The 17,519-nt window shown below is 32.3% G+C and overlaps 1 protein-coding gene across 6 annotated transcripts in view; it reads right to left on the bottom strand.

Annotated features, from left to right (window-relative positions):
• Positions 1-11,223: 11,223 nt before the first annotated feature.
• EPHA6 (EPH receptor A6) overlaps positions 11,224-17,519 on the bottom strand; it is an 865,677-nt gene continuing 859,381 nt past the window's right edge. For all 6 annotated transcript variants that reach the window (XM_060640206.3, XM_060640200.3, XM_060640202.3 and 3 more), the window contains 2 exons: positions 13,696-13,845; positions 11,224-12,743 (listed from right to left, as the gene is read on the bottom strand). In XM_060640206.3, coding sequence (XP_060496189.3) covers positions 12,629-12,743; positions 13,696-13,845 — 265 coding nt within the window. In that variant the 3' untranslated portion in view covers positions 11,224-12,628. The remainder of the gene's footprint in view (positions 12,744-13,695; positions 13,846-17,519) is intronic.

The raw sequence follows: 17,519 nt of genomic DNA, 5'->3' as shown, positions 1-17,519 counted from the left end.
AAGAGCATCTAGATTTAAGAGACTAAAAATGTATTAAATCTGCATCAAAGAACAGTACAAAAAAGTCACAAATTTAACCACCAGAACTGTAACTTTTATTTGCTAATAGATATTTTAATAAACAGGCTTACTCCATCTGTAAGACCCTGGTAATGCCTCTTAGGAAATCATAGAAAAATAAAATACAATAATTAGTAATTTGTACTTTGTACAAAAATGTTACTATGTTGCTCAGCAGGTAGTTTTGCTAAACACCATATTCTTTCAGCAAATAGATGACATATGTAATGCAATTCACCACAAACAATCCCTCATTGAGAGCTGAGCATTCTATAACACTATTAACTTGTAAGCATGCCAGCACATGAAAATTTACATGGAACATCATAATATTACAGTAGATTTTTATAAGATGACAACAATACCACCTTTAGTAAGTCTGGCCTACTTCACTGCTATAGCAAAGTAGATAATAGGTAGGATTGCAGTTCAATTGTTAACACCCTTTTACTGCGTTTATCTCTCTATTATCTTGTTATACAACCAGAAAAGAGAACATAGTCTGTGTAAGGAACCTGAGTGGAAGGCATATATTGAAGTTCTATATAGATACCAAAGAGAAACAGTAATAACAAAGAGAAAAAAACTATAGTGCTGCACTTCCTTATTCTCACAGATCTTTTCCTCCTTTTGTAAGAGTAGATGGGTACACTGCTAAATCCATAATTAATGATAACTAACTTTATGATAGGTTACAGAGAGATACATTTTAAAAACCATATTCACTCTTATAGGAAGGAGAAATGACTTCAGCTGCAGTTTTTCATGAGTCAAATAATTGCTTTATGAGGAATTAAATGTCTCAACCTAGACAGATGTTATCTGGTATTTTATATAAATGTACTATTTAGTATTAAATTAATAAACTTTTTAGGATTTGTGCTAGAAAGATTTTTATAACTTTTATTTTGAATACACTGCAACTGTTGACATCTACCATTTAATATTTGACATGGCCATTTAAATATTAAGTGTTTAACCAAATACATATTTATATGTACACATATATCTTTATATTTTTGTCTATGCTAAAACAGCAAAAAAAAAGGAGAGCAATCTTATTCCATTATTCACAATCTAATTTTACATCAAACCCATATGCACCTATAAATTCAACACATTGAATTACATACAGCCTATCCAGAAATAAAGATCCAAGCACAATTAAGAGATCATATCCTTCCAATAGAATAGGGAGGTCACAATGAACAAAACAACCATATTTATTGCCCATGTGTTTCTCCTAAACGACAGATGGTACTGATGTTTTTCATATGAAAACAAGAGTATTGTTTTACTAAATGATTAGAGCCTATTTGCCTTTTTTTTCTTTTTTAATTCAATGGGGGGCTTAAAACCCTCCAAAATGGTAATTTGAGGAAACCTCCAGCTTGAGTATACATACACATCTTTCAAGATTAAACTAATTTTAATTTTCATAGGCTTTGAATTAGAATAGTAACAAAATATTTCTGCCTTTTACTCTATAATAGACAAAAATAACAAAACATGTGGAATGTCTATGTCATTGAGAAATCCTCAATCTCTACATTAGGAAAAGAGAACTCTATTACAAGAGTCCTTGAAGATCACAGAATTGTTTCAGGTCCTTCTAATAAGATGTCTCAAAAATATTCAGTAAGAATGGCTTTAAAATATTTTATATACTAGGTCTTTTTCCTATGATGTATTAACATACAAATACCCACTATGTGTTTATGTATATGTGTATGGCTAGGTCTGTATGTGTGTATATATTATAGAGTTCACTTTCCCCCTTTCCAACTACTTACTCCTCCTCCAACCTATACTCCCTTCCCACTCCATATGTTGAATTTTACGTCATCTTGGTAAATAGAACTATTCACCTAGTAACATCCTTATCTTTCTACCACAAATCTATCAGCCTATCTGCAGTTCTGCCTTCCCTGCATTGCCATTCTATGTCCCCTCCTATAAAAACTAACCTCCCTACTTATACTGTGAATCCTAACCCTTCTACCTCTCAAGACCTTTTCTATAATTATATTCTCTTGCATAATCAGTTTCCCCTTTTCTACCAGATTTTTCTCATTAGTATATAAATATACTCTAGCATCTTTTCTCTAAACACACACACACACACACACACACACACACACACACACCAAACTTCTCTTGACCCCATATTTCCCTGAAGCTACTGCCTTATTTCTTCTTTTAAAGGAAAACTTCTTGAAAGAGTTTTAGTAGATATTGACTCCACCACCTTTCCTGCAATTGCTTCTTAATCCACTTCAATCAGGCTTTGACTACACTACTTCATAGAGACTGTCCTTGTCAAGACCACAAATAACTACTATGTTGCCATGTCCAATGGCCATTTCTTCGTTCTCATCTTGGCTTCTTATAAGCATTTAATCCAGATGACCAGTTAGTTGCATTTCTTTTTCCTCTAACTTACTTTGGCTTCCTTAGTGTCTTATGTTGGCTTCCAATTCTCTGCCTAACTTCTCAACATTGGAATACCCTAGACCCTCAACTGTGGCCTATTTCTCTAAAAACCTTTCGCCAGGTGATTTCAAAATTTTAAACACTATTTATATACTGATGACTTCCAAATTTTTATGTCTAGCCTTGACTGCTGCTTGGAACTCATATGTAACTGTCTACTTGTTACCTCTGTTTGAATATCTAATGGGCATCTCAGGCATTATGTAGCTAAAACCAAACTCTTGATTTTTCCCTCCAAACCTGGTTCTCCCCCACCACCACTGACTTAGTCTCTCATTCCCCAAATATAGAATCTTTTTGATGTTTATTTTTCCGTCCTCATACCCAATTCATTAGGAAGCCCTTTGTTCAAACATACCCCAAATTCATCTACCTCTTTCCATCTCTACTACTTCCACTTCAACAAAAGCCAACATTTTTTTTCTGCTTAAACTATTGCAGTAGCCTGATAAATGTTCTTTGACTCATGTCTCCTATTGGCCTCTGTTCAGTTCTACTGTGTTCTAGGCACATTGTTGTCTCTACCCTCAAACATTCCAAACTCCCACACATTCAACTGGTCTCTGCCTAGAATGTTCTTGCCTCAGATCTTCTCGTGACTGGTTCCTTCATGCTTTTCAGATACCAGTCTACATGTCACATCATCAGAGAAAATTTCTTTTACCATTTAATATAAAAGCCACAGTCATGCTATATAACTTCATTGCTTTAATTGTCAAGATAACGCTTATCACTATTTTATTGTGTGCCTTCACTACTAGTAGATCAATTCCATGAGGCAAGGCTTTTGCTTATATCTTGGTCACTCTATATTCTCAGTGCTTAGAACAGGACACTGGTACATGACAGTGTTTAATAAACATTAGCTAATGTAACAAATGGAACGATAGATAAATATGTTTAAAGTCAGTCAGTATATATGTGTGTATACTAATTTTAAAATTTGGGAATTATATAACTTTGGACCAGCAGACATATATAACTTCCTTTATTTTTCTTTTATTTGTTATATCTGTTCCCTATAGTGTCAGAGCTTTGCCTGGAGAAATCATGCTTGTTGTTATTCTTTATATTGAACTATAGATACCGATTTCACTTAATAGTAGAGTGAAGCTGTAAGGTGGGAAAAGGGAATGTTTTGCTTCCTCAAAGGGATTTTTGGAAACTCTGAAGAAAATAAGCAGGTAATTAAAAAAATGGAAAGGCATTTCACTTTTGTTTGAAGTATTCCATCTGGTGAAATTTTAAACATTGAATAAACAGTAATCAGTGAAAAATAACTATAAAAATATATGCTATTTTGAATATACAAAGTCCAATGTAGGAGTTTCTTTTTGTATTTCCATTCATGAGAAAGTAGAGTTTGCTTTCTTTAGCAGACTTTATGAGACATCTGACCAATATTAGATTTTAAAAAAACAGTAATGTCCAAAATAACAACTTGTAGCCACAGTGTTTTGGCATTTGGCTTTAACTTCTTTGAGAAGTATAAAGTTATAAGTATTATGAGACTGAAAGAAATATAAGATGTAAAGTAGCTCTTTTTAAAAATAGTTAACTGAAAAGAGAAGGCAATTTTCTTGAACGAATATAAACACTTGGAGATCATACATATAACATAAAATTAATATGTATGTACCACATTTTTTAAACTTTTCAAAGTATGTAAAATTTATATAATTACATAAAAGCATAAATTGACTCTGAAAGTCTGTCCTTTCAACTACATTCTTTTTATCTGCATCTTATGTAAACTTTTTACATTTAATAGTAATAGAAGAAAAACTATTATTAATGATAGTGATTCATTGATATGTATAAAATCCTTCGACAGTTGATTATTGAATTTATTTTTTTGACAAATTCTTTTATTATATATGTCTTAGAAATCAAGAGATCTAGTAATATGGAAATGTTAGTAACTGTGGTCATTTGGTTTGTTAATAAATTCTTTTAAAAAATTCTTTTTTTTGATATTTTGGTAAAATTTCTTTCTTATTTTATATATCACTATATATTTTAACAAATATTAATAGACATTTAGTTAGAGATTCCCATCCTCAAAATGCATTTTAGTTTCACAATTACCAGAAGAGGAATACGACATAATTTTTAATCATTCTATTCTAATAGTTTTTTTTTTAATGTGGTAATTAATATTTTTGACAAAAAATTTTTTGTATTACTTTCTTGTCTTTTCATCAGTTTTAATGGGACTTGGTCTGTTTTCCATGCTCTGCATTCATGCTCTGCATGAATTTTTTAAAAATAAGGTTATTATAGAAGGTATAACATAACCAATATTTAAAGAAATGTTGTTAAGAAACTATTAAAATTCAAAATTCAAAATTAAGGTGTCAAAGTGTGTACTGCATACAAAATTACACCCAAGTGTAGTTCATGAAAAATATCCAAAGACATTTATATCCTGTAGTTATTCAAATTTTCAATGACACGACCTTAGATGGAAACTGATTAAGAACATGATTAATAATGTATCAGAAATAAAGCACATATAGTAATCTTTAAAAAATCAAATGTTACTCATTCATATTTTTGAGGACTGCTCAGGTATTATGCCCTACCCACCCCCCCCCCCAAAAAAAAAACCCTCCCATTTCACATTTATTTTTCTCTTGGAGGCCTAAAAAAAAAAAACCCAAAATTATTTCAAAACTCTATATTTGTAAAAAGATGATGAGATTTTTGCATAGTATAGATAAATTAATACAATTTTCTTTGAACACATATAAATGGCATGGAAGAAACATCACATTGAAGCAAATTAAGGGGCGCCTGGGTGGCTCAGTCAGTAAGCGTCCACCTTCAGCTCAGGTCATGATCTCACGGTTCGTGAGTTCGAGCCTCCCATCAGGCTCTGTGCTGACAGCTCAGAGCCTGGAGCCTGCTTCAGATCCTGTGTCTTGCTCTCGCTCTGCTCCTCCCCCACTCACACTCTGTCTCTCTCTCAAAAGTAAACATTAAAAAATATTTTTTAAGCAAATTAAAAACTTCAATGACAAACATTTATAAACATTAAACCTTATTTTCCAAGCAGTGCAGGAATTAAAAAAATCCCCAATCATTGTTTATTGTCATATTGTCTATGAAACTCATTATTGTTTTAAAGATAGTTTTAAATATATTGAAATGATAGCTCTAGAGAAAATACCAATGAATATTCAAATAAGTTAGATTTAACAATGCTCACATCAGTCACATAGAAAAATAGTTCATTCAGTTACAAGTTTGTTAGCAAATAGTAGTCATTGATTTTGTCATAGAGCTTCTAAAGACCACAATTTTAGGCAGATTTATTTTAAAGATAAAAATATGTGGCAATAAATAAAGCATGTACAGTCAATGAAAAATTTTATTACAACTTAAATAATGACATTACTGAGTAAATAATTCTAAAGAGAGCAAAAGTTACTACTTTGCACAAAAAATCAGCTAATGGGATGAATTATATTCCAGGTTCTAAGTGAGTAAAGATGTGTTTAAATGAAAATTTAACAAAAGCAATGTCTAGCTAAATGCATACATTTGATTCTACAAATTACTAAATGTAGGGAGGCAATTTATTATAAAGGTGATAGAAGAGGACATCTTAAATTAGGTAAAAATCTTGAAAGCACATTGTTTATTCATCTTTGTGATTTAGCACTATTCACTCCATCTATCATGATTTTGAAAAGTTAAATGATATTTGATCTTTCTAGAACAGAGGCCAATGAAGACTGTTCTGAAGATGATGATCTATAAATGTGGGGAAACTCGTAGAAATGTTTCCATCAATATTGCTTGCATGTAAGCTCATATTTAAGTTATCAAAGCAAGGACGTCTATCTTCAAAGTTAATAATGCCTAAATATAAAACTTGGATATATGAAAAATGAAGGTTCTCCTACCTTGGATTCTTCTTTATAATAACATATCATTTTGGAATAAAGACAGTTTTCCCCTTCAATGATGGCTAATGAGCTGGAGACTGGTGCTAACTAAATAGGAATCCAGAGGTACGTTGTTCTTTCATTATGTTGTAGAGCATAGGACGCTTTAAAGTCATCAGTTGTTCTGATTTATTATGTGAGTTGATAACTTATTATCTGAGCCAAAACTGAGTTTATTGTAACAAAATAAAGACATCCAGAGGTTAAAAATAATGGAGAAATACAAGTAAGGAAAGAGCTTTACTTGAGAGAAGATTTTTCACTGAGTTTAATACCTTTCTAATTTATAGCTCCCAGGAAATTGTGTTGTTAATCTGTACTTCATTTTATAATCTAAAGTAGAAACCACTTCTTTATGTTACATTTAAGAGCTATCTTTCATCCTCATCTGTCAGGTAATTTTTCTTTAATGTCTTTGTTATTCTTAAGGATGAATTAGGTATATGTAAGGGTAGTGGCATTCTTTAAGATTTTTCCTTTTAAATGAAACAAATCAAAAGTTCTCTTAATGATATAGAGATTTGGTACTGTAGTTAACCAACATGAAAATTCAAGTGAGAACCTTCCTTTGTTTTGTTTGGAAAGAAACTGCTTTCAATCGGAAAGTGCAAAAATACAATAAAAGGGAGGTGACTTGGTATCATTAATACATACACAAAACTGTATTTGCCAGATTTCTTTTAAAAGATACAGTTTATTCTTTTAGTAGTTTTTTGCTACTCTTAGTAATTAAAAAGCTTTCTTCTTTTTTGTTTCATTTTTAAAGTTCAGTAATTTTGGAGTGGCTCAAAAATTAGCTCAGTCCATTAGGTGTCTGACTTTGGCCCAAGTCAGGATCTCACGGTGTGTGGGTTCAAACCCCGTATCGGGCTCAACGCTGACAGTGTGATGTCTGCTTGGGATTCTCTCTCATTCTCTATCTTCTCCCCGTCCCCCCCCCCCCCCACTCATTCTCTCTCTCTCTCTCAAAATAAATAAACTTAAAAAAAATCAAGTTCAGTAATTTTGCATCAACACTGAAAAGCTAAAGGTAGACTTTCAAATCTATTCTAAAATCCTAAAAAAAAGCAAATGCCAAGCAACCAATTTTTGCTTTGACTTAAAACCAAAGAAGCCACATCTTTCAATTAATATGTAAACATCCTTTTTTACACATTTTATATAAATCCATCATTAATTTGAAATCCAAATCTAATTATTAGTAAAAAAAAAAAGAGGATTAAAGTTACATTTTGATGACCTGTATCTTCTGAATCTGTTGCCCTTTTTCCCCCAGAAATGTCACATCCCCTTATAACATAAACAATTTATTTTTATCCTGGAAATCTTTGAAATACCTGCCTAATATTTTGTTTTAGATTGAAACAGTAAGGTTAAGAGGGGTATTTATGCCTCCACAACTTAAGATTTCTCCTCTCCTTTATTTCTTCTGGTAATATGTTAGATCTAGGCATGAGTAATCATCTCTTTCTCTTGTTAAATGTATCATGTTTGAAAGGATTTTATGCAACTATTGTAGGTTCATACTTATTACACTTATTAAAACTAGTGAATTCGCTTGGGCAAGCGATTACTCCAGAGTTGTTTTGAAAAATGGTTAATCTTTTCTAACTGGAGACACCTTTGAGGTAGTGAATCTACACATAAATTGAAAAGTTTGCCATTGGACAATAACAATCTGTGACTCTTAAGGAGAGACTGCAACCATGCTCCTCTTTGCTAGAGGAAGTGTGGAGTGTTCTATGAGAATTTGAAGTCCAAAATATTTCTCTCTATAGGGACTGCAAATCCAATTAATACTGGACAAGGTTTTATTAACTTATTTAATGTATTTTTGTTCTATGGAAAGAGCTGACTCTTAATGACTTGGCAATCACAGTAAACATAGCAAATAGGCTCTAACCTCTTAGTTTTAAGCTTAAGAGTTACTTTGAAGGTAAAGACAGTTTAGCCAAACTCATCTTTGCCATAAAATCTTACGTGTGTAGGAGGCACCTCATAGATATTTGTTAGAATGAACTAAATAGTTGACACTGCCTTTACTGAACATTATACAGATTGAAAGTTGTTGAAAATATTGATCACAAGAACCGAAAGTTAGGTGACTTCAGTGCCCGGTGTCCAATGAGAGAATAACATCAATTTGACTCAGCATACTCCTTTACCTTTTGGAGTCTTCATATAAAAAGCATCAAAATATTTTTGGATTGGACATGAAATAATATGAGCCTTGGAGAAGTCAAGGTGATAATATTAAAAGAAGTGATATATCTGCTTTTAATCTCTTTGTTATATAAGCACACATACACCAACTGTGAATTGATAACAGGTTTTGATTCCTAGAATACAAATTTTTAAATTAATAATAAACTTCCTTATCTAAAGCTGTAGAAAAGAATCATCATCATCCATTTTGCGATTACTTTCCAAAGCATTTAATTTCCAGGTAATAAAAAGCCAGAGTTCATTCCCTCTCTGTGAGTGCAAATGCTCCCACTTATGTAGTGAGACCCCAAATACTTCTGTAACGTTCCCTTCTTCCCTTTACCTTCAGCCTCTTCTGAGGACAGTGGTAAGATCTTTTTAGGTTTGCTGTGCTTCTTTTGTTGATAGGGACCAGGGGTGGAGTGGTAGAAGCTGAGAAAGGAAAAGAGATGGGGTGGAGGAGTAAAGAGAGAACAGAAGGGGCTGAGCAAGGTGGTTTTAGAAAATTTAATGAAGGAATAGAAAAAAGAGACCTAATATTGGTGAAGATTTTGGGAGAAGAGATTTAACCGATTTATAAAGTAGAAATTTGGTAGGGAAATATATTAAAAAATGGATTTTTAGGGAAATGTGGTTGAGATTCATTCTTCACCATCTCTTCAGAAGACCTTCTGTAAAGACTGCTTTTCAGGGATTGGATTTGGATTTGTTTTCCCTTCATAGGCTGAGATAGGCCTTAGAACTGTAGCCAGAAGGCTGTTTTATTCAGGTGATAGCTGGATAGATTTTAAAGAGTAATGCAGAGTGAAAAAACAAATCTTTTTATTATGGCATGCATAACTTACTTATCAACAACTAAGATAACTTAGTGCAAAAGTGCTATAATTCTTGATTCTTGTTAAGCCAAGAGCTTTGTAATTTGATTGCTTTTTAAATGATTTACAAACCTAACCTCTCTTCTTGATTGTGTATTGTTTTTACATTCCGCCCCCCCCCCCCCAAATATGCCTTATACTCTGAGGTACTGAGTTGGTTATATATTGGAAACTGACCACCCAGAAAATAAAATGAAAATGTTTTTTTCAACTCTCTGATTTTTCAAAATCTCAAAAGCTTCTCAGTAGTGTGAAATAGGAAATTTAAAATAAAGCAAGTACATGAAGGTATATGCATATTGAAGTTATCAAAAATCATTACTGAAAGCTGTGATTTATGTAAGTTACTAATTTTCTTTATGTAATTAAATTCTATACTTATGCATATTAAATGGTTTTAATTACTAGACAGGTACACTAGTAAATCTCAAAATATTTCCTGTAAAGTTTCCAAATGAATTTGGCAATTTAACTGTTAATATTCCTGGATATTATAATATCCTTGGGATCATGGGATCTGTGATTGGTAGTCAATGAAGAAATAGATATCCTTATTTTTTTAATGTTTCTGTTTAATCATGCACACCTATTTCAATCATGTGTGCACGCAACATTTCTGACCATGATGAGGTTCAAAATTACACGTAAGATTATCATGCTTACAGTTCTGAAGAATATAAATGTAATTTTAAAGAAATTTTAAAGAGCATTTGAGGTAAGACACAAAGTGAAAAGGTAGTTTTATAATACTAGAGGAAGATGTTAGGGAAGAAAAAAAGAAATATAAATCAGATATAGAAAAAAGATCTCTGTATTAAGAAAAAAATTCTTAACAGTGAACTTTAATCTTTCAAGTACTGAATGCCCATCTCAAAGAAGTTTAAATACTTTATAGAATTTATTTCATCAAAGTATACAGATGTTGCTGACAGAGTCCTATGGAAGACCATAATTAATTATTCTATTCCTTATGTTTCTAAATACCTTTTTTGTTGTATTATAAAAATAAATATATATGATTAATAAATTTAATCTGTTTTACATCTGTTCTTATTTAATATATATTTGAAGACAGTAAATATGGAAATTTTATATTTCCTCTAAATGTATCCAGATTTGTGTAAATGTATCAAGCAAACTGCAGATAGTGTATGAGTGATGCATGACCATGCAAGTGATGGGTAGAAAATGTTGCTATTTCTGACACACTTACTTAAAAAGTGATGAATTTCTCACTTTTTTCTTTTTTTTTTTAATATACTTTAAGGAATACTTTAAAGACGCTTCCTTCTAGTTCTATACAATTTTTATTTGAAATGAGAAAAAATTAAGCTGCAGTAGGCAAAAATTGGGAGATAAATCAGCAAAAGAAATGTATGTGGAAGGGTCTAGTCTAATGGGACAGTCAACAAATCTTAAAAGAAGAATAAAAGAAAGAGTGAGTCTCCTTTAATAGCAAGACAGCTGCTATTAGCAAAAAATGTAATTTAGGTAGGAATTGGAGAATGTGGTTTGGGCACCTTTATCTCTTAAATCAAAGAAAAACCGACTTATTAAATCAGCATCTTTAGATAACATGCCCCTTTTCCTCTGTCTTAACACATTCTCCCTACTCTTCCACACCTAGCACAGTAGGCTTTTTCAGTTTCTCAGGCAACAGCTGATTTTACAATTGAATTTATTCATCAAGCAGTACTATTTTGATAAAATGACTCAGCTTAATTCACTGAAAAATGTATTTGACTTTTTTGCAGCCTCTGAGAAGATTATGACAATACACTATAGCTGTGTTCACATTTTTATGTTACTATGTTATGGACTCAGTTTGACACACAATTTATATACCCTCATGTTTTAGGTCTGTTCATACCTTTGGAACATGCAGTGACATACTTGTCTCTTGAAAGGTTCGGAAAACAGCTCAGCATGTTCATGTAACTAACTTATTTTTCATGAACAAAATATAAAAGTTCTTAAACTTGCAAAATGCACCAATATCAGACTGTCAGCCAAATGTATTTATTCTTGGGGCCCTCATACAGCTATCATAAAATTCTGTTTAAATTAATCTTCTTTACATTATATCTAAGGCGATAATCTTAGATCTGTTTTTCAAAGCAATTCCCCTGAAAATAATTAATTTTATCAATGCTTTGAAAATTGCTTTTGCAAACTTATGAAGGTGAACCAAGGGAACAGACATGGTTTTATTTCATGCTTCCTCTATGAAAGCCTTTAGAACACTGGACTCACTCTTGATCTTTCTGGGGTGAGCTTCATAATGTAGGAGAGAAATGTAGTTAGTAAAAATTAAAGGGGAAAAGCCTCTAAACTACCACTTATTACGAAATATGTAGGACACTACAAGGTCAATTTAAAAGAATAGACAAACTCAGCCTTAGAAGATTGAAAAGCACAGAGTGTTTCTCCCTCTTCCTCCCTGATAACCCCCTTCTTAGCGCAGTCACATATGGCAAGAATTCACCAAATGAAATCATTGGTCATTGCTGCAAATAAGTCTAACAACATCAGGCATTAACAGTTAAACTATTATAAAATAAAGTAACAATATGATCCACAGAGTTGAATATAATTATCTAAAACATATTTATGTCAGTTTGGAAGCTACCTGATCACAAAACATGAAAGAAAGGTCAACTATTTCTTTTTCATGTATCATCAAACTCTAAATACATCCATCATTAAGGAAGCCACACCTGGGAAAATTCCTTTAGGTTAAGTTTGTGAACACTTCCCAAATACTGTTGTACAAAGTTGCACATCCATGCTGAGTTATTTACCATTGTGTAGTGGTAATCTGCAGTGGGCCAGGGTTTCATTTGCAGGTAACTCAGAGAGGAGCTATGAGGCGTGATTTTAAAATCCGGGTTGGAAGCATAAACAAAAGGTGTGTGCCCATTGTCTGAACAGGAGACTGCAGTTTGTGAAGTGATGTTTGGAGAATCGGAAGAGAGGGTAGTAGAGAGGATATCTTTCACTTTAGAAATGCTGAGGCACAAAACACAAGTGCTTGTAGTACTTTCATACATGAAATCCTTTCTCTTGTATGTGCATCATGTGTAAACGTAAAGTTTGGATACTGCTGACTATTCGTCTCTGGTGTCCAATGAGTATGACTCCAATTCTTCTAATATCACTATAAGAGACAAAGATAGAGAGAGGGGAGGGAAGAGGAGAGAGAATATGAACATCTGGTTCATAGATCTGGTAAAGACAAGTTAGGAAATGAAGATTTAGAGACAGAAGATATGCACCATGTCAGATTTGCCTTATGAATTTAACAAAAATTGTGTAGCTGGTAAAATGAGAGTTTAAACAAAGATATAAATGAACATCAGGAGTTTGTTACATTTTTCTTCTTCCTGGCACCAGATAATGTATCAAGTCAACCTCAAATTTAAGGGTACAAAGAAATGTTTCAAATTCAGGTACCAATGTAAGGTTCAGACATTTCATAGAACTAAAAGGTATACAATTTAGATAATGACACAACTTTTCAACAGCATTAGAAAATAATATATAGGGTAGAATGTATAATGTGGACTGTATTGGAGCCCTATGGTCATCCAATAATATGAATAAAATGCCATTGTATTCTGTTGAACAATATGAAATTGCTATTATTACTTCAAAATAATGGCAATTTCATATAGTTCAACCAACCGGCTATCTGTTAAGCACATGCTGAACATTTTTACTGCATCCAGGCAAAGAATCATTTTTGAGACAATGGAAAAATGTCCAACATTTATAATATAGGCTGTATATGTGAGTCATAAGTAATTTGCCTAGGTTAACTATGTTGACGTAAAGTCTAGGATGTGAATGAGAGTCATATGTATTTCAGAAAGCATTTACAATTTTTGAAAATACCTATTTGAATTAAACACATTCTTCCAACAGAAAATAGTTAACAGTGTAGTGTCCAATTTCCACTGGAATGATAATCAGAAATGGTGAGGAAAGATGTGGAAATGCCATACTACCCTTAGGAAATGGTTGAATCATGGTGTTCCTGATACTGCATTTGAATTTGTAATCTCCCGAGTGCAGCATCTGAATATAATAATAAACCTAGGACCACTTACTCAATGCTCATTCTTGAAATCAGGTCAAAAGTCGTAAACCCTGCTGCCATGAAGTTATTCTTATATTGTCCCATCTTTATAGAATCCAGCCAGTCACCAACTGTGACAAACAAAGGATATTCGGGAACTTCACCAGGAGACTCTGGCATTCTAAAAAAAAAAAAAAAAAAATCCATTTAACAGTCAGATAAAGAAAAAATTAAATAAAAACAACTTTTTTTTCCTTTTACAATATTCTTATGACTAATATTCTCATACTCCATTAAAAAAATCTCTAATTTTATATCATATTTAAATCAGCCACTTTTATCTGGTCACTTTCATTTGTCAGTTTTTCTTTTTCTGCTTTTCGCCACTATTGGGTTTTATACTTGATGTGAGAAGACCTGCATCTTGCTAACTGCTATTTACTTTTTTCTCTTGCATACATTTGTGTTTTCAAACATAAGGAATAGCCCAGTATCCATCCCCAAAGGACAGTAACTAGCCACAGGCTGTTTACTCTACACTTTCTAACCTGCCACTGAATCCATGCCCGTTTGCCTTTGCATTTGCTGTGAGAGTCCCATCTCCTTTTTACAGTGAATTCACTGATCAGTCCTCCACTTATTTGTTCTCAAACATTCAACAAATATTTATTATTTATTAAAAAGTAATTTCCCCTGTTACAGAGCTCACTTGCATGAATAAAATTTACATATGCATCCATGCATAGGGTAAGATAGACCAAAACACAGATATTACTGTGGTATAAAACAAAGCAAAATCAATGCAAGGTTGGGTTCACAAGCAAAAGGAATCCAGAATTGATGGATTTTATAGTAAGTCATATAGACATCTGTATTTTTGTTCCTAATATCTAATGCAAAGAGCATTCCAATTGGGGATATTTTTGTAGTTTTAATATAAAAATAATACAGAGGTATTATTTTGGAAAGGCTAGCAGGTGTGTGTGTATTCATACATAAATACATATATACATATTTGTGTATGTGTATATATGTACATATATGTGTATGTAAATACACATAATAGTTTTATGTAAGGTAAAAATAGAATAAACATGGAAGTAACCTTACAAATTATAGTAAAATTAACTAAGAATTGTGTATTTAACTGATTCTGGCAATAGAGTATATTATTCTCCTTATAGAAATACATGAACACTGTAAAAATATTTTATATAGTTTTACAAAATACCTGGCAGTAAAATTGCTTTTATAGTAATAAGTGAGTTTTTAGCCCTCTAGGGTAATAAATATATCATTTAAAAATTATTAGGTCTAGAGTTTATATTAAATAGTAAAGCAATAACCTTTTTTTTTATGTTTGGTATTTGAGTCAAATCAGTATTTTCTAAGTAATGAAAAATATTCCCATTAGAGGCAAGCCATTGAATTATTTTTATTAGAATACTGAAGGATAATCCAACTTTCATTTACTTCACTTTTAATTTTTTATAAAATTGAAGAATGATGGAATCCATAGAGACTTAACTAGATCCATAGTTTTTAACATTCATATTTGGAATACTTCATCATAATAGTTTTTGCCATTCATATTTGAACTATTTCAGCTTTAACTAGAAACTGATAGTGTATGAACACATATGATGAAACCACATGAAATAAGAATTCCTCCACTGTAGAATGGAGTATGCATGCCATATGACCCTGGTATCATTCTGTTAAAAATATATGAGAATGGGAGTTAAGATTAGTGCATAAGTTAAAAAATAAAAATCTCTAATAATCAAAATTACCCATAAAATCCTTTAAGTTACCCTTAAATCACCAGGCCTTGGGTCTTTAGGTACACAAAAGTCAGAGACATTCTGCATGGCCATACAAATTGCATACTGAACAACTCATGAGAAGTCTGAAAGTGGCCCTTGGAATTTTTCAGGACACAGTCCCCACTAAAGGCCTAGGGTTCATTTCTTTGGTTTTCCTTTGATTGCTACACTGACTTCCCTTTTTCTAAACTGGGGTCTAGTTGAAGGTGGAGATGAAGGTGAAGAGAAATAATGAGGAAAAAGAGGGCTTTTGCTTTTAATATACAATTGGAATTTGCATAAGCTATATGCATGTATCTTGTGACTACCAAGTGGTCCATATTAAGTCTGGTTATTCTTAACAGTGACTATACCCTTTTTACCACTACTCACTTCTGTTGCTGTATTTACAACTTGGGAGGCTGTTAAAAGCTACATGTTCTTCTTTTATACAATAAATTGCAATGCTATTTTGATTGCGGGATGATTCATTCAAATTAGTATCAGAACGATTCATGATTTGACCCTAATGAAGAATAGTTATGTCCAAAGGTTGAAAACCTATCATAGCATCTACTAATAAATACTTTAATTATTGCTATATTTTTTGTTTCCTAAAGGTATTAATAAGTATTATAAAATAAGCAAAAATTCATATAAAATACAAAATAATAAAGATATCCATTGCAAACAAAGTTAAACAGAATTTTTAATTATAGCATTTCTCCAAGTCCTCACTATTTTAATGTGCAATGTGAACATATAAGAGCATTAAGAATAGCCTCTGCATTATTTTCCTAAATTATTTCACCAGTTTCTGTAAAGCGTAGTTTAAGAAATACTGCTGTAGGAAGTTCACTAAGTTTAAATGTCAAAATGACTAGGGTACCCTTATTGCTTGTTAACATAAACAAACCCACATACACTAGAAAACTGAATGTCCTATTTTAAAACAGTGTGGCTCCCATACCTTTTAATTACCTGTCAAAGGTTTGTTGAGACTGAACAAAATTAAAAGAACGGACTTCAGTGACTTTCCCTTCATGCTCCTATCCCATTCTTGATGCACAAAGTTTGATAACTTGCACTTCAGTCTCCTGAGATAACTCTGGAATAACTCGTGAAATTTCACAATTTCATGTAATTGGTGAGTGGAAATGTAATTTGCTAATTTTATATCCTTAGTATAGAAAGGTCGTGGAAGGACGTTCTGTGTCCTAAATGACTTAAATGGTCTATTTCTCTGTTGAAAAGCATTTACTATTTGCTCCCAGAATGTCTCACTACCATAATTCCCTTTCTCTCCACACATCTTTAGTAACCTAGTTACTCTTTGGCCTTTCTACGACTGCATTGGCAGTTGATTTAGTAAGGTCAGGGTCCCCTCATTGTTCATATCCACTGTGCAATAACTTTTCTTTCACCTTATCTTATAAAGAAGTTGAAAAATGCTGCTATTTTCTGCCTTTGAGGGCTGGGTACCATCACCCTCACATGAATTCTCTGGAATATTACCTAATAAACAATAAATGCCCTTTCTTATCAACCATGTACAATGATAAATTCAGTCTGCTATTTGCTGAGCACATAGAAATTTCTGCTATTTGGTGATTAGTGGGAGCTGCCCACCTGAGAAATGTCTTTACAGCAAAATCTGCAGCTCACATTGAAAAAACTACATATTGTAGAACAGAAGGTCAAGGGTCTACAACTTTCCTCAGAAAAATGAGGAAGGGGTAAAGTTAGTAAATTCTAAGTGTATAAATGATGGTCAATTTAGATTAGAGAGAGGGCTGGAATATAGGTAGAATAGGTAATGACACAGTTTAAGGTTCGATTATATATATATATATATATATATATATATATATATATATATATGTGTGTGTGTGTGTATATATATATATACACACACACACATACTTGTAATACAACTAATATGTAAAATTAAGTAGCCCTGAGAGAGCCAATAAGTTTTTACTCTAATGAGCCCTTTGAGTTCTCAATAGTACTAGTCTTTTAATTTAGAAAGTTATCATATAGCTAATCA

This window comes from Panthera onca, chromosome C2 (genome assembly GCF_046562875.1).
Source record: "Panthera onca isolate mPanOnc1 chromosome C2, mPanOnc1 haplotype 2, whole genome shotgun sequence".
Taxonomy (NCBI): Eukaryota; Metazoa; Chordata; class Mammalia; order Carnivora; family Felidae; genus Panthera; species Panthera onca.
Note: the sequence above shows the minus strand (reverse complement) of the source record. Positions and strands in the feature narration are given on the sequence as shown.